Raw genomic sequence first — 25,751 nt, 5'->3', positions numbered from 1 at the left:
CTTCTCTTTCACAAGGAGGAAACACAAAGGTTTGTGTTCCAAGGTAATAGACAGGTTGACGTTATTTCCATGCTATGGACCGATTCTGAAACTGGGGGACTTCAAGTTCTAATGTTGCAATAACTTGTATTTAGAGATACTGATTTAATTTCGCCATCTATTCTGGGTGCAAACAGTACAAAGGCCATCTTCTGAGCATTTTTCTTTTAAATAAAAAGGGAAACAGCAATAGTGGAAGCAGCAGAAATATTGTTGACAGTAAAGGTAAAGGTAAAGGGACCCCTGACCATTAGGTCCAGTCGTGACCGACTCTGGGGTTGCGCGCTCATCTCGCATTATTGGCGAAGGGAGCCGGCGTACAGCTTCCAAGTCATGTGGCCAGCATGACAAAGCCGCTTCTGGCAAACCAGAGCAGCACATGGAAACGCCATTTACCTTCCCGCTGTAGCGGTTCCTATTTATCTACTTGCACTTTGATGTGCTTTCGAACTGGTAGGTTGGCAGGAGCTGGGACCAAGCAATGGGAGCTCACCCCGTCACAGGGATTCGAACCGCCGACCTTCTGATCAGCAAGCCCTAGGCTCAGTGGTTTAACCACAGCGCCACCTGGGTCCCTTTATTGTTGACAGTACTGTATGCCAATGAACAGACCTGGTTTCATTGTGAGATGAAAGCCAGGATTTCAAAAATTGACCAGTAGGTGATGGATGTGCCGTGAGCTGTCTCCTTGGTTACTGGGCAAAAAAGTTAATTACAGTGGTACCTTGGTTTTTGAACGTAATCAGTTCTGGAATACCGTTCGAGTTCTGAAACATTCAAAAACCGAAAACTTAATATGGAAGCCTCAATACAGAAGACGCATGACGGGTTTGACTTCTGAGACATGTTCAAAAACCAAAGCATTTACTTCTGGGTTTATGGCATGCAAAAACCGAAATGTTCGTCAACGGAGATGTTCGAAAACCAAAGTACCACTGTACTGTGAAGCCATGCCTGTTTCTGCTTACAGACGGAAGGGCTTTTCTGGCAGCCTGGCAATAGGCAAACATATATTATACTGCAATTAGAATCATGCTAAATATCTTTAAAATGCTTGCAGTTGTATATGATAAAGCAATAAACACATGTAAAATAAAAAAACACTGAGAAATAAATAACAGCCCCAAATTAAAATAATTGTTCAGTAGCACCCTAGAGACCAACAAAGTTTGTTCTGGGTATACGAATGCATACGAAAGCTTATACCCAGAACAAATGTATTTGGTCTCTAAGGTGCTACTGGACAATTTTTTTAATTTATTTCAACTGTGTCAGACCAACACGACTACCTACCTGAGCCCCAAATTGCCAGTTGCCAAATAGAATGGGATCAACAGAGATACAGGCAGCGAAAATTATAGGTGTGTCCAATCTGTGTGCAACCATGTCTGCATGCTTCATGTGAAACCTAGAAGTGCCCTGAAAACATAGCAAAGAGGGGTGGCCTTATGTGGGCCCTACTGATGCATGTGGGGATCCAGAATCCCCGTGCAAATCGGTTGCTACCTGTACAGTGGTACCCCAGGTTACAAACGCTTCAGGTTACAGACTCTGCTAACCCAGAAATAGTACCTCGGGTTAAGAACTTTGCTTCAGGATGAGAACAGAAATTGTGGCACTGTGGCAATGGGAGGCCCCATTAGCTAACGTGGTACCTCAGGATAAGAACAGTTTCAGGTTAAGAACGGACCTCCAGAATGAATTAAGTTCTTAACCAGAGGTGCCACTGTAGTTAAAATGCGTGTGTAAATAAAATGGCCATATTGTGGTTAATTTTGTGGGTCCTAAGACAACTTAACGTAAGGAATTTCTGCTGCTACTTCTGTGGCCGTGTGTGCTCCCCAAAACTACTCCAGAGGGTCAGGAGACCCCCCCCCCCAAACCACCACTATGGGCGTGGGGCATGAGAGACTGCTGCTGTGGGAGAAGTGTCCCAAATCTGCTTTGGATCCTAGTAGCCCCCAGGCCTTCTCCCGGAGTTAATCTTAGGATTCAACCCATTACCCTAAATTTGCAGTTTAGGTGTAGTTTTTAAAATGCACCAGCCTTGGGTGGGTTGGCTGGTTTCCTGCAGGGCTTTGCACATGCGGAAGTAGATGCTCACATGCGGGTATCGAGGGCAAAGGGGAGTTTCACACCCAAACTGATGCTGTCAGACAGTTTATTTCCATAAGGCTCATGCAGACTTCCTTTTGTGTTGTGTTTCTGAGTGCCTTTTTAAATGCCCTGCTGTGTTTCCCGCAAAAGCCTGCTCTTTACCCCTCAATTGGAGCAAACGGCAATCTGCCGAAACCCTGAATTGTTGTTTGTTCTGATCCAGTGTTAAAGAGCGGGTATCCTGGGAAAAGCAAAGGGGCCAAAAAAGACTCCCCGCCCCCCAAAAAAGCACTTGGATGCAGAGCTTTAAAGTGCAGAGTTGAGCCTGGAAAGTGTGGTCCAATAGGTGAGTGTGGGTGTTAATCAGCTGCTCTGAAGGAGGGGATCTCCCCTTCTTCCCACCAAATGTCTTCACAGTGAGGTGGCTGTTTATTCGATCCCTAAATGCAGTTCTCTACATGGGTACAGCTAGCTTGGGAGCATTTTTTTCATTTTTTAAATATAAGCCTTCTTACAATCTGCTGTGTAAATAGTAGTTAAAGCAGCCAAATTCTTGATAGGCAGATGTGTGAGTCCAGCTGCCTTTATGTGAAGACAAAGTTGGCTCTCTAATATTCAAGAAACCTTCAGCTAAGACCGAGCAAAGCTAGGCTTTATTTCACCCGGGTCAAAAACCCACAGTGACACCCCTCTGGAGGCTTCACCCAGGGCTAAGGAAATGTTCTTCCTTAACCCTTTCGTATTCTTTTGTTCTTTTAGTCAAAATTTAATACAACACTTAATACAAGTGTTTACCATAGTGTAAAATCGAATGCTAAGAGTATTGGCATATTTAAATAAGTGATCCTTCTAATTGGCAGGGTCCTTGTCGCAGAGAAGTGGAAGACACATTAAGCAACCTCAAGATTCTGAATGTCTTAAGCCCGAGAGGATTGCATATTCCGAATTGCGACAAGAAGGGATTCTACAAGAAAAAACAGGTGAGTGAAATGCCTCAGCCATTTATGTTTCTCCTTCCTTCTTCTGTTATAGTCAGTAATTCCAATAAAATATCACTGAGCAACAAATAACTAATCTTCAGCCCATGCCATTTTTATCAAATACAGCAGTTTGGGGCACCTGCTGGCTTAGCTCCAGTGCTTCTTGTCAGATGCAATTGATGTCAAGAACAGCAGATCAAATTGGAGAAAGCCCTGCCAAGTCACAGATGAGCTTGACCCTGGCCCTAGTTTCCAGTATACCCTTCGCTGAAAAAAGAAGCAGCTCTCTGAAAAAGAAGAGGGGGTGGACAGCAAAAGGAGCATATGGCTGTAATACATCAATGCTTTGAGTAGTAATTAGCTGCCTGAGGGTTCCTAGAAAAATGGAGTTGGGTCATGTTACAGACAGCAACCGGAGCAACTTCACATATGTATCCTTTCCATGCTGCCAAGGATTGCTTCCAAAATCTAGATCATGAGATCAAGAAAGTGATATGCACTCAGAACATTTACTTCTAAGTAATGCTGGCATCTCAAGCAGTCTGGATTTGGGGCACCTGCCCCATGAGATTATGACAGTTCTTGACAATTGCAGACCACCAGACCTTGGTTAGTTCAGACAGAAACATGCTCACCTTGCAGACTTTGCATCTTGTTTTCTCTGTATGCATGCTGACCCTCATTTACTTGAATTAGGATAGTGCATAATTTTCATTTAATCAGAACTCTTGCCTTCATTTTATGGAGCAATGGTCTCATTAGTAAAATTCGTGTTAAATTGCTGTTTTAGGGGGTGTTTTTCATCGTCTGGGGAACTTTGTGAAAAGCCTTACTGAAATAAAATAACACTACATCCACTGCCTTCTCCTGATCCACCAAACTTGTAACTCCTTCAAAAAGAAAAAGAAAAGAGGTTCACGTGGCTTGACTTATTTTTAAGAAACCCATGCTGGGTCTTGGTAATCACAGCATCCTTTTCTAGGTGCTCACAGACTGACCGTTTAATAATCTGCTCTTTCCTGGTATTGATATCAAGCTGACCAGTACAGGTCCACCACCACCACCACCCCACACATTTGCCCACCTCCATTCCACAGGGACCTCACCTGTTCTCCAAGAATTTTCATATATTAGACAGAAGCTCTGAGATTATATCCGCAAGCTCCTTTAGTACCCTTTAAATATTGGGACAGTTGAAGTCTGTCATGACTAATATATCTCCCCTATTTGAATATTTGATGATCTGATCTAGGAAGACATCATCCAAGTTTTCAGTCTGACTTTGAGGTCTTTGGCAGGCACACACAGTAAGGTCACTGTTCTTTCCCTTTCCTATAGTTTTTACCCAGATACTCTCAATTTGCCTTCCATGCTCCAAGTCATGGATCTCTTCACAGGTTGTACACATCATTTGTATATAATGCTACTCATTCCTTCCTGTTCAGTAAATCATTTTTGAATAGGTTAAACCGCTCAATTTCTACATTCCAGCCAAGAGTATCATACCAGATTTCAGTAATGCCTATTAGGTCATATTCATCATCCTATACTAAGAGCTCAAATTTGTCCTGCTTGTTTCCTTTACTCTGTGCATTAGTATAGAAACAACTGAAAGCACGAGTTATTCCCTCCAACTGCTAGCTTCTTGTGGTTTTCTGCCAGGCAGGAGTATGGGCAGGAGTCTGTAGTGGGCCTGGGGCCTGTAGTGTTTTGCAGGACTGGGGCCTGCCTCAGCTTGTGTTGGAGAAGCAAGGAGTGGCCAGTCAGGTGAGGCCACTTGATAACTCACTGGTGGCAAGAGCTGGGAGGGATAAAAGCTCAGCATTTCCCTTAAGCTCTTTGCCACAGCAACGCGATCCCTGCCTTGTTGCATCTGGCCTCCTGTTCCTTGATCCTTCACCTTGCTCCTTGCTCCTTGGACCTTCACCTTGCCGACAACTTGCTCCTTGACTCCCGGACATTCACCTCCGCCTTGCTCCTTGACCCTCGGGCCCTCGCCTCCGTGATGCCCTGCTTCCCAACCTTCGGTTCCTTGACCCTGCGACTGCCTGCTGCTGGACCCTCAGCCCTGCACCATCTTCCCGTTCCTGCTTCCACACCACCATCTTGCCCCCGGTCCTGATGTCCTCAGGTGGGCCTGCTACCTCTCGCTGACCAGACCGTGAGTACCGTCAGTGGCGAAAGAATGGGAAGGCGGACGCGCTTTCCCTGAGGGACTCGGACTCTGGGGATGACGATTCGGAGCCGGCACCCATGTTATCCCCGACCAATTTTCTCCATGGAACCTGGGAGCAGGACTTTCAGGCGGAGGTTCGTCTGGTGAGCTGTCAGGACCTGTTCACCAAAGACTGGTTGGATCCCGGCCCAGTACCTTCAGGACCGGGGGTGCGCCGCTTGATGTTCGGGATGGGTGTGTGTACCATCGCGGCCGGCTCTATATCCGGAGGGGCCGCTCCAGACTCAGGTTTTGAAACAGTGCCATGACGCGCAGACCGCTGGACATGGGGGATACGCGAAGACTCTGCGGTTATTGACTCGCACGTTCTGGTGGCCAGGGGTTTGGGCAGACATTAAACGGTATGTGCGGTCCTGAGAGACTTGTGCCCGGACCAAGGTTCCACGGCAGAAGCCTCTGGGGCTTCTTCAGCCATTACTCACCCCCCACAGGCCATGGTTGACGCTTTCCATGGACTTCATCGTGGACCTCCCTGCGGCCAAAGGACAGTCGGTCATTCTGGTGGTGGTGGATTCACTCACCAAGATGGCACATTTCATCCCGACTCGAACCCTTCCCACCGCCCCACAGACGGCCCACTTGTTCCTTGAACATGTGTTTTGGCTACATGGGCTACTGGACGCAGTGATCTCCGATAGGGGACTCCAGTTCACGTCCCGGTTCTGGCAGCCTTCCTCAAGGGACTGGGTATCGAGAGATGCCTCTCTTCTGCGTACCACCCTCAGACAGACGGTCAGACGGAAAGGGTTAATCAAGTCCTGGAGCAATATCTCCGCTGTTTCCTGAGCTACTATCAGGACGACTGGTTGGACCTATTCCACTGGCTGAGTTCTCCTATAACAACTCCTGCCATGCCTCCACAGGGCAGAGCCCTTTCTACGCCAACTTCGGGTACCACCCACGCAATCATCCCTGTACCCCCGCGGCTTCTCTCGTGCCTTCCGCCAATGATCGGGTCTCCCACATCCAGGAGACACAAGCCGACCTGGTACAGCACCTAGGGAGAGCCAAGGCAGACTACAAGGCGCAAGCAGATTGGAGGCACCAGCAAGGAATTGGAGGCACCGCATGAAACGTCCCTCGGCTAAGCTGGACTACAAGTACCAGGGACCTTTCACCATCCTGCAGCAGGTCAACCCGGTCGCCTACAAGTTGGAGCTTCCCCCCTCTCTGAAGATCCACCCCGTGTTCCATGTATCCCTGCTGAAACCTTGCCACACGGACCATTTTACGGGCCGCATTAACCCCACCACCACCACTGGTCCAGGTTGACGGCCATGAGGAGTTCCAGGTTGCCCAGGTCCTGGACTTGAGGTGGCTCCGTGGGAAGCTCCAATACCTAATTGACTGGGTGGGCTACGGGCCGGAGGAGCGATCCTGGGAACCAGCCTTCCAATGGAAGTTCCCAGATAAGCCTGGGCCATGACCGGGGGTGGAACCCCGTTTCCCTATGGGGGGGAGTATTGTCAGGAGTATGGCCAGGAGTCAGGCTCTGGGGCCTGTAGTGCTTTGCAGGACTGGGGCCTGCCTCAGCTTGTGCTGGATAAGCTAGGAGTGGCCACTCAGGTGAGGCTACTTGATAACTCACTGCACCTGGTGGCAATAGCTGGGAGGGATAAAAGCTCAGCATTTCCCTTCAGCTCTTTGCCACAGCAACGCGATCCCTGCCTTGTTGCATCTGGCCTCCTGTCAGATCCTTCGCCTTGCTCCTTGGACCTTCGCCTTGCTGATGCCTTGCTCCTCGACTCCCAGACCTTCGTCTCCGCCTTGCTCCTTGACCCTCGGGCCCTCGCTTCCGTGACGCCCTGCTTCCCAACCTTCGGTTCCTTGACCCTGTGACTGCCTGCTGCTGGACCCTCAGCCCTGCACCATCTGGACCCCATTCCTGCTTCCACACCACCATCTTGCCCCCGATCCTGACGTCCTCAGGCGGGCCTGCTACCTCCCGCCGACCAGACCGTGACACTGCCCTTCAGCAGGTTTCTGTAGGACCATCTCAGTTTCCTGTGCATCAGTGAAACTATTATCCCCAGTACCAGGTGTTCCCCTGTTGTCGTGCTGCAGCATTCTGGACCAAGCTGAAAGGAAGCCCCACATAGACTGCATTGCAGTAATCCAGTCTTGAAGTTACCAGTGCTTGGACCATTGTGGTCAAGAAACCGTATTATCCCAAGATGAAACTACCGTATTTTTCTGTGTATAAGACTAGGTTTCCCCCCTAAAAAATAATGTCAAAAATTAGGGGGCGTCTTATAGATGGAAAAATTTGGTACTTTGTGATGTGTGACACAGTGATGTCACAGATCCCTAACCTGTTTTCAGGATCAAGGTCAGTTCTGAAACATGTCAGGCAACCATTAGAGGATGTGAATTTTATATCATGATTTCCAAGCTGGGAGACATGGCTTCCTGGCAAGTGATTCCCAATACCTCCTGTTTTTAGATATGCAAGTGCTTAAAGCTGATATTGCATGAGGCTTCCTCGCTATTTTGCACGGCGCATTGCATTTTAAAAGATAGTTTTGCCACATGAACCACCCTCTTTCCCATGAATGGTTTCCCAGGCTACACCTCCTGCTTCCAGTTGCCATTTTGCAGCAGCTTTACAGCGATGACTGCTGTGCTTTCATTAGAGAATATTATTAGTAAAGCATTCTCTGTATGTTTTCGTTGGCCTTTCATGTGGTTTGGGAGTTGGAAATGAAGAAAGTCAACATCAAGCGACCAGCCAACCTGCTGTACCTTCCAAAGAGTACACAGACTTCTATGTTAAGGAATTGTTTCCCTTATGTTGACTTGCTCTCTGTGTGTGACATCTTTAAAGGCAGTTTCAGTCGTCCAAGGCATAAAGGCATTTGTGAGGCCTTGATTTCACTTTTCTTCATTGTCCAAGTAGAAGGAGTGCAACACTTGCTTTATATTTCCCCCTACAGCTTATCTTGAACAGCTGAGGATTTTCCTCCGTTTATATTTGGGGCTGTAGTTCAGGTTTCAAGTACTGAATCTAGATCTTGTTCCTGTTACAGTAACCATGTTCTCCCCTAGCTCTGCTATCTTCTTACAATAGAGCAATATTAGGGCCAGAAACGGATTCTAATAACTGCTGACTTTTAGATTTTCTGAGAAAGCAATCTTTATTACCAGGTGCAAGCTGCCTTAATCACTCTGGGGAGAGAAGTCTGGGCTTCCACTTGGAACATCTTATTCTCCCCCCCCCCCTTTTGTTGTTTCACGTCCATCCTGAAGAAGAGTTTTGTTTAAATCAAAAGTGTCTGTGCTACGTTGTGAATTTTTGCTTTACCCCATGGACTAGATGTAACAAATTAGAACCATATTTTCAGATAGTTCACATTGTCTTCTAATTCTCGCAATGGTCATATCATTTTGCAGGGTTTTCTTTCTGGCTTTTAGCAATTTGGAATTGTGCATTTAGCTTCTTTTTATCCAGAATTGAAGAAGCAGGGATGGGATTCCTGCTAGATAGTCAAGGGGCTAGCTCTTTTCAGGGCAGAGTGGTCTGGAGAGGTTGGCAAGGAGCTTTCGAAGCCACATGCAAGTGAACTTGAAGATGCTCCAGATTCTCTGCCAAGGGGTGGGAGGTGGGGGCTTACCAAGGAAACAGGGGCCCTTTTCCACGGTGGTAACTCATGCTGCGGAAGAACTTCCCCAGCTCACCTGGTGCCTTCTCTGGGGTCTTTTCAGTGCCAAGCAGAGACTTTTAAAGTTGCATTTTAAACTAACATTTGACTGCTATAATTTTAATCTGGGCTGTAAACTATGCAGTTTATGCGATTGCTAGGAAATTTTTGTTTAAAAAATAGTTTTTAAATTTTTATACATTATATTTTTAATACTGCTTTGGTTTTGTTTGTAAGCCACCCAATAAATATTTTTAGATTGGTGGCCAGATACAACAACTTACCGTAACACTATGCAGGCATGCAGTTACCTGTTGATGGTAAAGCTCATGGGATACCAGCTGTGCCCATGTGCTGACTGGCTGGCTGGCACCCAGGAGGGGGACACCCACCCACCTTCCCTTGTCCCCTTAAAGCATGGGCAGGAGACTGGAAAGCAAGGCAGACAACGGAGATCAGGGTGACAATTGTTGCATTGCAAAACATATTTTTCCAGGGAAAGTCCTTTCTAAAAGAGGCAGATACGCTCTTTACAGTGCAATCCTATGCATGTTTCTTTTAAGAAACTGTACGTTCCTCTGTGATTGACTCAGAAGTGAGTTCAGTGTGTTTAAAGTATCAGTAAAGTATCAGATGGTAGTCCTGGCCTCTACCCTGTCTTCACTTCTCACCCTCTAAAATACAACCTCCTAAAAGATAATGACATTATTAATAATCTTTTTGACCACTGCCACAACCAAGGCATAATAAATTAAGAAAAGTTGATCAAATGAATCAACAGTAAGCATAGATTTTGCCACTTTGGGCTGTTGCCTGATTTATTGCCAAGAACAATAACTGAATACATGTTCCTGGAAATTGGTGCTCGCTGTCTCTTACAGCTATCGTTTGCAGGAACTTCAGACACAGGCTCCACGCAGCAGCAACAGCTGATGCCTCACTCCTTATTAGTGTGAACCTTGGATTTATTCCATGGGGTGGGCAGGGGGTGGGGTGGGGGTGGGCATTCAAATTCCAGCAGCTGTGCTGCTCCAGGAGGACTGTTCACTCCAGCACTACAGATACGTTCAGATGTCCCCTTGGGGCTCTGTCCACAGCATATATATTTTTTTAAAATTGCACAGTCCTCTCCACTGCCAGCGTGGCCACCCCTCCCCCCAATTTCAATTTATAATTCCTCTGGAGCAAGCGTTGTACTGTGTGTTGCTTCATGTCAGGGGTGTGTGTACATCTGTAGCTCTGCCAAAGTTTGGGGGTAGAAAAACATTTCAAAGGGGGAGCTGTGGGAGAAAAGCAGCAGGTAGGAAAATGATGCAGCATTTAACACCAGCCAGCTTCGAAGGCCTTGTTCTCACTCAACCTGTTCCTGGGATGGATACTTCATTCCTTCATCTCCCTACTACTTTCCTGTGTGGAGGAAGTTGAATTATATTCTTACAGGCTTGGGGGTCCCTTCCAGACCAGGGAGCCTGTGAATGTAGGATGGTGAGAATCTGTGCAAAGGGACCACGCTAAACCAGTTGGCTGGGTTCTTTGTAAGGCATTGACTGGCCTTGCTTGGCCCCTCAGTGTTCTCATCAGCATCTCCCAGAGTGAGTCGTGTGGCCGCCGTGGCAATGAAGGATGCTGCTCTCCCGGAAGGAGGTAGGCACTTCCTCACCTGCCCACCCTTCACCTGGCTGATGCTGGAAGTCAAAGTCCAAGGGATATGACTTGCTCTGTGCTGGACGCAAAGCTGAATTGGGGGCTTCTCTAGAAATCTAATGGAGAAGCAAGACCCACTGAAGTGCTAAAAATGTGCAAAGAAAACCACATACCCTAAAGACACCACAGTCTCTGCTGAGCTACGTTCCAAGGGAACGAACCCCTGGAGTCAGTCACCACTTGAGCTTGGAGTGTGAGCAGCAGGACATTGGCCTTCAGGGCAGCCACACAGCAGTCAGAGGTTTCTATAGGCACATCTCCTCCCAGGTGTTGCAGTTCGAGGAGACTCTGCAAGAAAGTCGATTCCGACTAAACATCAGGAAGAACTTTCTGACATCAAGAGCTGTTTGGCAGCGGAAAGGTCTCCCTTGGGAGGGTGCAAACTCTCCTTCCTTGGAGGTTTTTAAGCAGAGGTTGGATAGCCATCTGTCATGGATGCCTTAGTGGAGATTCCTGCATTGCAAGGGCCTAGATGGGTCCCTCCCAGCTCTACAGTTTTGTGATTCTATGTTAGTGAATCTGCAGAAAAATGAAGTAGCTAGTCAAGCAATGAATACTTGTTAATCTCACTTGGTTTAGACACTCTCTGCCCTAACCCTCTGCCCTAGCTACTCATTCTCTGGTGGCAGAAAAACAGGCTCTCTAGTTTGCTCTTTGAGATCACATAGTTTCCTTCCTGCTGTGTTGCCTTATGAGATACACATACACAGCAACATAATATTGTGATTATATGTAGCTTGCTGTGAGATTGCAGAAAGCCTTTTGAGCTGATGTAGGCTACACAAGTGGTTTCCTCTGTGCTCTGTCCCACCCTGACAATGCCCCTGTCCTGATTTTGGTGCCATGTAGTGGCTTTGCGTGCCAGTGATCCGCTGTGGTCCATTAGGATATCAATTGCTCCCACACACCCCTCACAAAACACTCACAAATGACAACAGTTATTGAAAAAGTCGTATTTAAACTCAGTTGATCCAAAATTCACCTATGCAGCAAAGGGACAAGTGAAGAAAAATGGTGACATCTTTTCTCCACCAGTGCTCAGCCAATTGTTAATGCTTTCCTCTGTCACAGGTTTTCCTCTCGTTCTGGTGCAGGGCTCCATTTCGGCACAGAGAATTGTTGAATACACAGTGCCAGCCAACCAACCCCTGGAGGATCTCTCAGTAGGACAGTTAGCATTGTGCTATTCTAGCACGTGGCATGATGTTTTCCTGCCTGAAGGTCTAAGAGAATACACACTTTATTTTTCAGCTAGAATAAAGCGGTGTTAGTTCATATACTGTAATCATATAAACATGGATAAAGCAAACATTTGGGAGGGAGAGGAGTCTGCCCAGCACAGGAGGCTGCAGCCCGAGAAGGGAAAGAGATTGCAGAAAGCCTCCGCTGTTCCCAAACTGTCCTAGCTGAGGGATTGTAGACCTAGCAGAAAGTAGGGGTTAACTAGCCGAAAGAGCTCAGCATGCAAATAAACTTCTTGTTTTGTGAGTATCTTCAGGTTGTCATAGTTCATGTGGATGATGCTTGAGTCTTGCCTCACAACTGCGAGGGGCAGGGCAGCAGACTCTGCAAGGAAGCGGGTCTCATTTGTGAAAGGCATCACTAATTTGAGACACCAGCATATTTTTAAAAGCATCAGTTAGTTTGGTCTCCTTGTCATTCAGTTGCAGAGGGAGTTACCTTACTCTGCTCCAGCTGTGTCCTCATTGGATTTCTGTGTGGACCTCCCCCCCCCCTTTTAAGTACATGTAGTAACTTGGCTTAAAGTGCACTGCTGGTAAGACCCCAGCACTTGCCTTGCCTAGAGGTATCTCTACAGATAAATTAGGCTGTGCAAATTTGTCACAAACCTCCATCCTGAGTCCTTTAAGCACCTAGCAGGGGCCCTGAGCAAGAGGCGGCCTACCTCCTTGCTTCTTCCCAGGCACCATAATATAACAGGCGAAAGGGTTGGTTTCCCTACCCCTTGACTACCAGCGCTGAAAGGAAAAAAGGGAGGCTCTGAGCAGACACTCAACTTCAGATTCCTTGCACCTGAAGAGGGCCAATAGTAGACATGCAAAAACTGGAACACCTCATATGGCTCTCAAAGACCTTCATGGTGGGCCTGGAGGAGGCCATAGTCCTTGGTGATGGGTAGGTTTTCTTTTTCTTAAGCTAATCCTGCTTTGCGAACACCTTTTTGTTTTCTTTATTTTTTAAAAAAATCTTTTCTGCTTTATTGCTCACAATTGTATCTTTACATCATTCATATATATATATATATACAGTGGTCCCTCTACTTACGAATGACTCAACATCCGTAGGTTTCGACTTACGAACAGGACAAATGGCCGCACACTCACGAATTTTTCTACATCCGAACGGAAACGGTTGGCAGTTTAAATGCGGTTTCCTCAACTTACGAATTTTTCCAATATTTTTTTTCCTATGGGAAGCCGCACTTCGACTTACGAACTTTTCAACCTACGAAAGTGCATTCGGAACAGATTAAGTTCGTAAGTCAAGGGACCACTCTCTCTCTGTGTGTATATATATATATATATATATATATATATATATATATATATATTCATTCTATGTTTCCAAAGTATATTTATATTCATTACTAGCTGTTCCCGGCCACGCGTTGCTGTGGCTCAGTCTGTTAAACGGGAAAGCAACTCCCCCACCCATGCGCATTGTGGAAAATCCCCCCACCCCACCCTGTCCCATCCCGATCCATTCATCCTCCCCAAGCCCATGGGCCTCCACCACCCAGAGCCCCCATTCCCCACCCCTGCTGCATGACATCACAACACCCCTCTCTCTTCCCCCCCCTGCTGCGTGACATTCTCCTCCCACTTGACGACATTCACCACCCCAACTCCACTCCCTCTCCTCCTTGCATACCCCATGCGCATCTTGGGGAGGGCCTGGTCAGTTCCCACAGCGGGTCCTGGCGGGTGAAGGGACAGGATTCAGCCCCTGCCCTCCCCGCCCAGGGGACAGCCACACCCAGCAGCCTCTGCACGCTCGCACATTTATATTCAGTAGGTTGCCATGGTTTTTTGTGATGTCACAGATAGTCTTCAGCCAATGGCAGCAGCTGAGGCCTGAGATTATGATGCAGCATCCTCAGCTGTGCTGGCTGGGCAATGCCATGTTATTGTGATGTCACAGATAGTCTGTAGCCAATGGCAGCAGCTGTGGCATCCTGAGGCACTGCTGACTGAGGCTGTGCTGCCTTAACACCCAGCAGATGGCGATGTTTTTCTAAAAAAGCATGTTCTTACCTGTCACAGGGGAGACATCTATATAATCTAGATACTGGTATATGAAAACGCTTGTGTACGGTGTGGCAATGTTGTGTCAAATTTTCAAAGCGATCGGTCAAGCACTTTAGGAGATTATGGATTTTGCACAAGGTTATCTTTACATTTTTATTTATATAGATTATCATCAACTCTAATGTTACATACACGCACATAAAAAGAAAGACGCAATTTTTAAAATCATAATATTATTCATAAATAAATGACTTCCCGTCCCTTTCCATTTTGTGCTAGTAAACCTATTGCCTATATTTATCTATTTTCTTATTATTTAAGATATTGTCATTTCTATCTGTTTTCCTTTTGATATTTATTATCTACAGAAATTACTCAAAGGCCACTACTGTTTTCAGATTGCAGCAACTACTTTTTAAATATTCCTTAAAACTCCTGCTTGGATTTATCTTTAATTCTTTCTGATAAATAATCTAACTCCACATATTCTGTCAGTTTCAATGCCCAATCAAATCTGGTGGGCACATATCTACTTCCAATGTGTAGCTATTATATATTATAACCCTCGCAGCAGTGGCGGCATACAAAAAGGTTTTCATTATCTTTTTAGGAATTTCCAAACCAGTAAAGGTAAAGGGACCCCTGACCGTTAGGTCCAGCCGCGGACGACTCTGGGGTTGCGGCGCTTATCTTGCTTTATTGGCTGATGGAGCTGGCGTACAGCTTCTGGGTCATGTAGCCAGCATGACTAAGCCACTTCTTGCAAACCAGAGCAGCGCACGGAAATGCTGTTTACCTTCCCGCCGGAGCAGCACCTATTTATCTACTTGCACTTTAGCGTGCTTTCGAACAGCTAGATTGGCAGGAGCAGGGACCCAGCAATGGGAGCTCACCCCGTTGTGGGGATTCGAATCGCTGACCTTCTGATCAGCAAGCCCTAGGCTCTGCGGTTTAACCCACAGCACCACCCAGTAATGCCAGTGAAAATGATTCTGGTTTTTTCGGGATATTCACTTTCAATATTCTTTTAAGTTCAAGATATCATTCCAGAATGATTTAATCCTTTTGCATGTCCACCACATATGCAATGTAGTCCCACCAGGCTCTCTACATCTCCAGCAATTGTTTGCAAGGTTTTTATACATCTTAGCTAGGTTCCAAGGTGTCAAATGCCAGCGATAGAACATCTTTTAGAAAATTTCCCTTATGACATAGCAAGACAGAAACTTCCAGTTGACCTTCCAAAGATTTTCCTACTGGGACATCTCTATACTGTGGCCAAAATATTGGGCCCATCTAATCATAGTTGGCTTAACAGCCTCCTTCTTGACTTCCCAGTCAAGGCAGAGTTGGTATGTTTTTGAGAAACTTTGGTTTTGGTCTTGATTAAATCTCTTTCAAGTCTTGAGTTTTCTAGAGGAAAGCCTTTTCCTTTGTCAACTTTAAATCTCTCAAATAATTGGAAGTATTGGAACCAGTCAGTGATGTATTCTCTCACTTCTTCAAATTTCTTCAACTTTAACTGGTTCTCGTCTTATTTCAATAACACTTGGTATGTCGGCCAATTTCCCTCTGTATTTTTTCTTTTTACCGCTAGTGCCTCAGTTGGAGATATCCACTAAGGTGCTTTAGGTTCTAGGAGATCTTTATATTTTTCCCAGCCCTTGTACAATGATTTCCTAATAATGTGATTCAGGAAGTTTTGGTGTACTTTTACTTTCTCGTATGCTAGGTACGAGTGCCAGCCATACCTATTGTATCCCTCTAAATCAAGCAGTTCTGGATTTTTGAGTGTTCACCATTCTTTTAGCTATGTAAGACAGACCGCCTCATAATACAATCTTAAATCTGGCAAGGAAAGGCCCCCTCTGTCTTTAATGTCAATTAAAATCTGATGTTTGATTCTGGGCCTCTTCCCCTGCCAGATGAACCTTGAAATAGATATTTGCCAGCACAGGAACAGATTGCCCCCCCAGCACAGGAACAGATTGAAATAGAAAAAGTAATTTAGGTAGCACACTCATTTTTATAACCGAATTTCTTCCTGTAAAAGATGACTTGAGTCTGCCCCAAATATCCAAGTTTTTTTTTAATCTCCTCCCAAGTTTTTACATAATTATCCTGAAACAGGTTGATTCTCTTTGGGGTTAGCCAAATACTCAGGTACTTTGCTTTTTGGCAAATTTTCAGGCCAAACGTTTTTTCCAATTCTTCTTTTTCTTGAACTTAACTTTGTCAATGCTTAAAAAAAAAAAAAACATTTTTGGCAGTAAGATGCTCCCTGAATCCTATGCCATAAAATCTTATCAACATTCAACCCAGCCAGATGGGCAGGGTATAAATAAAACTATGATAATGATGATGATAATAATCAGTTAACAGCAACTTCCACAATTTGGGAGAAGGAGGTTTGCCAAGGAACACATGATATGACAATTCACAGATGTTAGAGAGCTTTCTATCCCCACCTGAGATGCTTCCTAATATGTGTGGTCCAAACATAACCTTTGCTATTTTTAACTTGTAAAGGGGAGTTACAGGTAGGTAGCCGTGTTGGTCTGAGTCGAAGCAAAATAAAAAAATTCCTTCAGTAGCACCTTAAAGACCAACTAAGTTTATATTTTGGTATGAGCTTTCGTGTGCATGCACACTTCTTCAGATACCTGAAGAAGTATCTGGTACTACCTGGTATCAGAAGAAGTGTGCATGCACACGAAAGCTCATACCAAAATATAAACTTAGTTGGTCTTTAAGGTGCTACTGAAGGAATTTTTTTATTTTGTAAAGGGGAGTTCAGGAAAATACCATAGTCTTTCTTGCCCACCAACTTTACTAAATTATTATTTCTGGAACAAACCTCTGCTTTTGCTGTTTGGATAAATCATGGCAGGGAATAATGCTTTCTCTAGAAAATATTTTTATTTATTTACAAAGACAGCCTTGTGTATTAGGAAAGAGGCATGCAGGCCTTCAATGAAGTGATAACTCTGTTGCAGGGGATAATGTATCTGCTCATAAATGTCAGCTGCAAGCCTGGAATTCCTCTGGCAAGCGGATCCAACTAGAGTGGCTTCTGTTGCCAAAGTGTCTTGGCCAGGCATGTGCTCCCTTTGCAGCCTATAAAAAAATCATCTGCCTTTCTTTCCCAAATAAAGGGAACTCCCTTACGCATGAGGTTACCATAGGCTCATTAAAGGTTGATGTAGCTCCATGGTGGTGGACAGCTGTAGTGTGTAATGTTACACACTAATGTAGTTTATAAGGCTTCTTCACGTTTTGGGGCTGGTATGAATAGCTTATATGGTGCGATAATTAGAACCTTAACATTCATTTGGCATTGGAAGTAAACTTTGATTGTATGCCTTCTACATGGATCATCAAAATTCCACTCATTCTCAGCACTGGCATATGCTCAGGGGAAATTCTCTGACTTCCTTTGGGCTTGAGGATTCAAACCCTACAGCCCAATCTTAAAATGCACGACTGTGCCTGTGGCCCCAGGGGATCCTTCATCCTCATGCAATGTCCTCAGGGCAATATCCACCCAAAGTTATAACACATTTAAGTTTTGCTGAATTCAAACGGAGCATTGATGACTATCACAAACCTTCCCCACAGAGACCAGTGGGATTTAAAAGTCCATAGACGTGTCTGAATTGTGCCTTCATCATTCAGATGCCCACATGGCTCCTCTTATTGGAATTGTGTTTATGCCAGCACGCCACTAACACAGTTCTCTATAGTACATCCTGCTTTATGAGCAGATTTTGCAAGTGGAGCAAGTCTTAAGAGAGTGAAGGCAGGCAAAACATTGAAAGAGTGCTGGAAGTAGTTAGATATTGCTGATGCCCTCCAGATGCATGCACATTTTTCTGACTTAGGGAAAACACCAAAGAGTTTTTCAAGGTTTTTGTGTGGGGGTTAACTGAACTGGGGAAAAGCAGGCCTTTGGTAGGAGCCAGAGGTGCCCCTCCCCCAGTAACACCTTCAGCTTTCTGAAATTGGCCGCCTTAAAGTCCAGAGTGCATGTCTGACTACACTCAGCTTTCCCTTGCCTCTGTATCATGAAACTTCCTCCCAAGTTTCCAAGTACTTCCGCTTCATCTTTCACCCCCCCCCCCCCAATTGGTGAGGACTTGTTGGTTCTTCCACCTTCTGGGAAATGGAATTGTCAGTGAGGCAATGGATGAATTTGTTGGACCTTACATTCTTGGCAGAGTTTGAGTTTCATCAGATATCAGGGAAGTTGAAGCCTCCCATGCTGTTTCTCTCCTACAATCTGCCTTCCATGCTATACGTCAGGCATAATACCACTCAAAACCTTTGGCTTGTGTAGATCTGTTGGCACTAATCAAATCTCCTCTTTTGTCTTGCAGTGTCGTCCATCCAGAGGCCGAAAAAGAGGCTACTGCTGGTGTGTGGATAAATATGGGCAGCGACTCCCTGGATATGATGGGAAGGGGAAAGGAGATGTCCATTGCTACAATCTAGAAAGAAAATGAGGGATATCCACCACCTTCTGTGGAATCTGCGTGTGGCATTTTAACCATCAGAAGCCTTGGAATGACTGGGCTGCAGCATAGACTTGGGAGCTCTGAGTTTGGGCCCCTTCGGATACTGCAGGGAGTCAGTCTCTGCCACTGACACACTTCTGGCTTTCCATCTGGTCACACAAGGAGTTCTGAAATCCCAACTAAATCTGCACTATGGATACCCAGAAAAGAAGTAAAGGGCTAAAAGGCACTTCGGAATGGATTCAGGGAGTCTCCACTGACTTTGTGTTGGTTTGTTTTTTAATTAACAGCCTGTGACCAATTTGATCCCAAAAGATAACTCTCCTTCTATGTTGAAGAATTTATAGACTGTAAGCTTTGTAAAGATATTAAACATATTGGATAAGACCCAATCCAAGCTAAGCACTTTTTAAGTTGCCTGGATTTCAGTTGGGGAGTTAAGCATGAGCTCATTTTTATTCCAGTGAAATTACTTATAAGTAATATAGTGTGGAGTGGATCACACCCAAGGTTTCAAAGTAAAAGCATTTTTGTTTTGTCTTTATACAGGTTTGACGAGAAACTTTTATCTTCACGGGTAAAATATTTTATTAAAAAGAAAGCTAAAAGAACTTTTTAAAAAAGAAACATGTTTCTACTTGGCTATTTTTTCTGTAAAATATACTGTATTATGAATATTCTGTTAGTCTGTATTTAATATAATTGTTTTTTTAATAAACTATTTAAATATAACATAAATGTTATACAATCATTATAGCATATGCTTTCAAATTCTCTTCCCCAGGATACTTTCCAAAGCTTGCATCTATATCTCCAAGATAAGTGTAGTATTCTTGATAGGGAGGCTACTCACCCTTTCAATATGTCAGAAGTCCATGGAGCAAAAAATGGCAGGGATTTTGAAAAGCAAGCAAGGAAGCTTATTTACGATAAGATTTATATTTGCCATACTAAGAATATTATTTTGCATTAAGTGTTCTATATGTCTAACTACAGTTCAGGAAAGGTGTTCACTCCTAAATTAACCTTATCTGGGCTAGTCTAATCAGCTCTATCCAAAGTGTTTATAAGATTGATTAAGCCATTAACTAGGCAGATTGGAAAAGGAGGATTTTAGTTACCTCAGAGACAGAGATGAAAATACAGGAAAAAGTTAAAGGGACCCCTGACCATTAAGTCCAGTCGCGAACGACTCTGGGGTTGCAGTGCTCATCTCGCTTTATAGGCTGAGGGAGCCGGCGTTTGTCTGCAGACAGTTTTTCCGGGTCATGTGGCCAGCACGACTAAGCCACTTCTGGCGCAATGGAACACTGACACCAGAGCAGCGCACGGAAACCTATTAATCTACTTGCACGTTTGGGCGTGCTTTCGAACTGCTAGGTTGGAAGGAGCTGGGACCGAGCAAGGGGAGGTCATACCATCGCGGGGATTCGAACCACCGACCTTTTGAGGCTCAGTGGTTTAGACCACAGCGCCACCTGCGTCCCTGAAAATACATGTAGGATCAACTAAATTAAAGGCTCCTAAAATGGTGTTTAGGTGTTGCAACAGGACAATAGCCATGTTTAGCAGGCCACATGTCCAGCCATTGCCCCCCCTCCATGGGACCTGGGGCCAGAGAAATCAGCTTGATTGCACTGACCACTCGCGGTGCTTCCACATGCCAGTTCATTGGGGACTCTGTGCTCCTTATGCTGGGAAGATTTTTGCAACGTCCACACAGTAGTGTCTTGCCACCCAAGACGGCTGTCTCACCTTGCCTCACAGGTGGGCCAGCGCTGAACGCACTGCAGCCTCCCGAAGGCTTGCCCTGCCCCCTTGGCAGTTCCAGACAATCAGCCAAAGAACTTTCTTGAGGGCTGCTGGGTTGCTCTACATCAGGGGTGTCAAACTCAAATTCATCGGGGGCCGCATCAGCAGTTTGGTCACCCTCAAAGGGCCGGTTGTGTCTGTAGGACTATGTGTCCACTCTTTATTATCATAAATTTTTGTCACTGCATTCAATTATTACTGTTTTTTGTAATAATTAAGCTCATTCCCGCCCCCACGCGGATCACATTCCTGCGTTGTGGCGCGTGTGTGGGAGGGGATGTAAACGAGGGAAATTTGAACAAAAGGTGGGGGTTGATGGCTTCGGGGGGGGGGCTCAACTAAACCTTCGGCAGGAAGGAGAAAGCCACTGCTGGGATTAAAAACCTGCAGATGGAAAGAGGGCTTCCCTCTCCCGCCCTGTGCACACCCAAACCCCACTAGGCAGGATGCCACACGCTGCAACCCACCCCATGCTTTGGAGAGGGGCAGGAACATGCGGTGCAGCGCCAACTCCCTGCTTTGCTTTTGCATCCTCCCTCCTCAGCGCCAGAGTCCCTTCCCCTCACGCTGAGGGAGGGCAGCGGATTTCCCGAGGAGGAAGGCGGCGGCAGCCCCAGTGGACGTGCATCTTCGCCTCAGAGCTGCTCTTCCCCCCACCCGCGCTGTTGTCGTCTTCGCCGTCGCCTCTCCCTACTGGGACTGTAGGCAGAGGAGGCTTGAAAACCTCCCCCCCCAAAAAAAATTCCCTCCCACCTACTCAAACCGCGAGGTGACTCCATCTGGAGCCCTACATCACGAGGGGCTGAGAGGAGGCGGCGGCAGAGCGGGAAGAGCAGGAACCCGTGCCGTCGTCGCCGCCTCCCTCCCGGCCGCCCCCGGGGAGCAGCTCCGCCGGAACTGAGAAGCCAAAGGGAGGCTCGGGGGTGGGGGGCAGAGCAAAAGCCAGGCACCCTCCCGAGTGTCTATGAGGAGAAAACGGGGGAAGAGGGAAGAGAAACCCGGTTCCATCAAGAGAGCGGCTGTTGCACTTCGCCTACTTCCCCCTCAGGCTCACTCCGCGTCCCTTTCGCCCGCTCGCTCGCCCACCTCCCGGATGCAGCCGAGGAGAGGAAGGGAAGCGGCGGGCGGCGGCTCCCCAGTGCCGCCTCACTCGCTCTCGGAGACAACAGCAAAGCCCGCCAAAAAAAAATCCAGCGCTGCTCCGTCCCGGCACCAACTTTGCCGGCGGCGCCTGTAGGGCTTTCCTACCTCCTCGGCGGGCTTCCTCCTCCTGCATCTCACTTCCCCGTCTGGCCGCTGTGCCACCGCCTCCCTCAGCCTCATTCAAAATTGAAATTCCCTGGCCAAGGCCGTCAGCGCGACTCCAGCGCCCCGGCCTCCGCCTGCAGCCCCGCCCCCGGTTTTGACCCTCGGCCAATCGCAGGCTCCAGAACTACTGTCAGCGGTTATTGTTGGCGGCGGCTACGCGGGCCACATGACGAGGTCTGGCGGGCCGGATTAGGCCCCCGGGCCTTGTGTTTGACACCCGTGCTCTACATATTTGGGTCAGTATGTTAAGGAGAGTAATAAATAGCCGAATAAATCCCCACATAAATGACAGGAAATGAAATTAGCATCACCTGTAAGCAGATCTATTATCTCTCAAGCTCCATCAGAAAATGTCCCCCCACCCCCACCCCTGGCATACAGTGCAATAGTCTTTGGAGCTTGGAATATCACATTCCACCTCCCTGGCAAGCCCAGCCCAGAGGGCACAATGTTTGCTATTTGTGCATGAGGAGAAGGAAGTTTCAATGCATACCAAAACCTCAGAATTAATTAGTTTTTAGTACAGGCTGAACTTTTTATGACTAAATTCCACAGAAACATTAGCATAGCATAATCCCTTATTGACCCGAGCCCTAAAATTAAGTAGTGGTTTTTATAAACCTTTTGGGAAATCATTTTTGGTATCTCTGCTCACACTTTTCCTTTTTCCTTTTTAAACTGAGTAACCATGGATGGCTCCACAGAGATTTCCTGTATTAGCCATTCAAATTATATTTAAAGTATTTAAAGTATGAAAAGTGCTGAGCAATTTTGCTTGATGGCAAGAGCTGAATACTTAAAGGGCGTCTTTATGGAGAGCCATTTGGAACAGGCTGGCTGTGCACTGGGAAGAGATCTACCGGTATGGCTGTCAGTGGAAATGCGTGGTGTGCCCACTGGCCTGCTCCTGTCCCACCCACTTCTGCAAATCATTGGCTTTTGTTTCACCCAAATCACTTTTCCCTCAACACTTTTCCCGTTCTGCTTCCACCCCACCCCTTTTCTGTGCTATTTTCAGCATGTATGTAAGTGGGAGCACATTTGTCAATGGGAGCCTAAGCAATGCTGGGCTGATGCTCTCCACATGGCACAGCTTGCCTTTCCCAAAATTAGTGTGCACATGGGTGGAGAGGGCAAAACAAGATTAAGATCAGAAGCAGAAACATTTTGTCATTACAGGGAAGGAAAGTGAGAAACAGGACACACATGCAGACCTGGTCCTTTCTCTCAAGGTAAACCTGATGATGACTGTTAATGACTGCCATTGGTCTTACAGGAAAAAGCAAGGGGGGAGATGGCTAAAAATAGCTTTATCATGTATAATGAGGTAGGAATCCAATGTTCAGACCAGGTCTCTCCATGGTTTTAAGTTTGGTAATAAGTTGCAATTCAGCAACTTCTCTTTCCGGTCTATTTCTAAATACCAGGAAAGATTCTAGAGCAGATCATTAAGCAAACGGTCTATGAGCACCTAGAAAGGAACGCTGTGACCACTAAAAATCAGCATGGGTTTCTGAAAAATAAGTCATGTCAGACTAATCTGATCTCATTTTTTGACAGAATTACAAGCCTGGTAGATGAAGGGAATGCTGTGGATATAGCCCAGGCACCCCCAAACTGCGGCCCTCCAGATGTTTTGGCCTACAACTCCCATGATCCCTAGCTAACAGGACTAGTGGTCGGGGAAGATGGGAATTGTAGTCCAAAACATCTGGAGGGCCGAAGTTTGGGAATGCCTAATAGAGCCTATCTTGATTTCAGCAAGGCCTTTGACAAGATACCCCATGATATTCTTGTAAAGAAGCTGGTAAAATGCAGGCTAGACAATGCTACCATTCAGTGTATTTGTAACTGGCTGACTGACCGAACCGAACCGAACCCAAAGGATACTCATCAATGGCTCCTCTTCATCCTGGAGAGAAGTGACTACTGGGGTGCCACAGGGTTCTGTCTTGGGCCCAGTCTTATTCAACATCTTTATCAATGACTTGGATGATGGGCTTGAGGGCATCTTGATAAAGTTTGCAGACGACACCAAATTGGGAGGGGTGGCTAATACCCCAGAGGACAGGATCACACTTCAAAATGACCTTAACAGGTTAGACAACTGGGCCAAAGCAAACAAGATGAATTTTAACAAGGAGAAATGTAAAGTACTACACTTGGGCAAAAAATAATAATGAAAGGCACAAATACAGGATGGGTGACACCTGGCTTGAGAGCAGTACATGTGCAAAGGATCTAGGAGTCCTGGTAGACCACAAACTTGACATGAGTCAGCAGTGTGATGCAGCAGCTAAAAAAGCCAATGCAATTCTGGGCTGCATCAATAGGAGTATAGCATCTAGATCAAGGGAAGTAATAGTACCACTGTATTCTGCTCTAGTCACACCTCACCTGGAGTACTGTGTCCAGTTCTGGGCACCACAGTTCAAGAAGGATACCGTGTTTCTCATATATTAATTCATCCCTACAAAATAAGCCATGGCAGGATTTTCCTGAGTTGAAGAAATATAAGACATACCCCAAAAATAAGCCGTAGTGGTGGGAGCAGGACTGGATGGTGCCATGGAAGAGGAAGATGCCTGTCAGCGCCCGGAACCGGCTGCTGCTGCCCCTCCAAAATGTCCAGCAGCATGCACCGCGCCAAGCGCTGACCCGGCGGCGGGACTGGCAAGAGCCGCAGTGCGTGCTGCTCCAAGCCCCGACCCGGCGGCGGGACGCAGCAAGAGCCGCAGCGCGCGCTGCTCCAAGCCCCGACCCGGCGGCGAGACCCGGCAAGAGCCTCAGCGTGCGCCGCGTGGAGCTCCGACCCGGCGGGACCCAGCAGCGTGCCCTGCTGAAGCGCCGACAACGCGCGCAGCAGCAGCCAGTTCCGGGCGCCGAGCCGCGACAGGAAGAGGAGGGACGCAGCGGGACGCAGCTACAACGACAAAAAACACCCGGCCGAGCCTTCATTGGCCGCCGCGGCAGCCACTCGCTGGTCCCTCCTCTTCCTGTCACGCGCGCTGCAGGTCCCGCCGGTCCCGCCGCTGGGTTGGCGCTTGGCGCTGGCACTGCTCCAAGCCCCAACCCGGCGGCAGGACGCAGCAAGAGCCGCAGCGCGCGCTGCTCCGAGCCGGGATCCGGCAAGAGCCTCAGCGCGCGCCGCGTGAAGCCCCGACCCGGCGGGACCCAGCAGCGTGCCCTGCTGAAGCGCCGACAACGCGCCCAGCAGCACAGCAGCAGCCAGTTCCGGGCGCCGGACAGGGGAGGTACCATACTGTAATTTTTTTAAAAAAATAATAAGACACCCCCCGAAAATAAGCCATAGGCTTATTTTCTTGAGGGAAAAAAAGATTATAAGACATGACTTATAATATGAGAAACACGGTACAGACAAGCAGGAGTGTGTCCAGAAGAGAGCAACCAAAATGGTCAAAGGCCTGGAAATGATGCCTTATGAGGAACGGCTTAGGGAGCTGGGTATGTTTAGCCTGGAAAAGAGAAGGTTAAGGGGTGATATGATAGCCATGTTCAAATATATAAAAGGATGTCATATAGAGGAGGGAGAAAGGTTGTTTTCTGCTGCTCCAGAGAAGCGGACATGGAGCAATGGATTCAAACTACAAGAAAGAAGATCCCACCTAAACATTAGGAAGAACTTCCTGACAGTAAGAGCTGTTCGGCAGTGGAATTTGCTGCCAAGGAGTGTGGTGGAGTCTCCTTCTTTGGAGGTCTTTAAGCAGAGGCTTGACAGGCATGTGTCAAGAATGCTTTGATGTTGTTTCCTCCTTGGCAGGGGGTTGGACTGGATGGCCCTCGTGGTCTCTTCCAACTCTATGATTCTATAATTCTAAAATTCTTTTGTAATATGACAGCTACTTGAAAATCTTGTATATATTGTCCTGGGAGAGTAAAGTGTTCTCCTACTGGTTTCTCTGTCTTGTGATTCCTGATGTCAGATTTATGTCCATTTATCCTTTGGCGTAGAGTTTGGCCTGTTTGTCCAATATAGAGAGCAGAAGGGCACTGTTGGCATTTGATGGCACACCTATCAGCCAATCACCCATTCCCACCCCCCTTCTGAGTAATGCCCCTCCCCACCCTCTCACTATATATAAGGGTCTGGTGACTTCTGTTTCAGTGTATCTGAAGAAGTGTGCATGCACACG

At 46.7% G+C, this 25,751-nt stretch overlaps 1 protein-coding gene across 2 annotated transcripts in view; it reads left to right on the top strand.

The window, feature by feature from the left end:
* The window catches only part of IGFBP3 (insulin like growth factor binding protein 3), a 34,758-nt gene extending 15,543 nt beyond the window's left edge, over positions 1-19,215 (top strand). The window contains exons 3-4 of one of the 2 annotated variants that reach the window (XM_035101349.3): positions 2,997-3,116; positions 18,340-19,215. In XM_035101349.3, the coding sequence (XP_034957240.2) occupies positions 2,997-3,116; positions 18,340-18,465 (246 nt within the window). In that variant the 3' untranslated portion in view covers positions 18,466-19,215. Of the gene's footprint in view, positions 1-2,996; positions 3,117-3,242; positions 3,726-18,339 lie in introns of those variants that run through there. The other variant, XM_088653448.1, reaches the window with a different exon arrangement.
* The last annotated feature ends 6,536 nt before the right edge of the window (positions 19,216-25,751 follow it).

This window comes from Zootoca vivipara, chromosome 11 (genome assembly GCF_965207765.1).
Source record: "Zootoca vivipara chromosome 11, rZooViv2.hap1.1, whole genome shotgun sequence".
NCBI lineage: Eukaryota > Metazoa > Chordata > Lepidosauria > Squamata > Lacertidae > Zootoca > Zootoca vivipara.
This window is presented reverse-complemented; position numbering and strand designations above follow the sequence as displayed.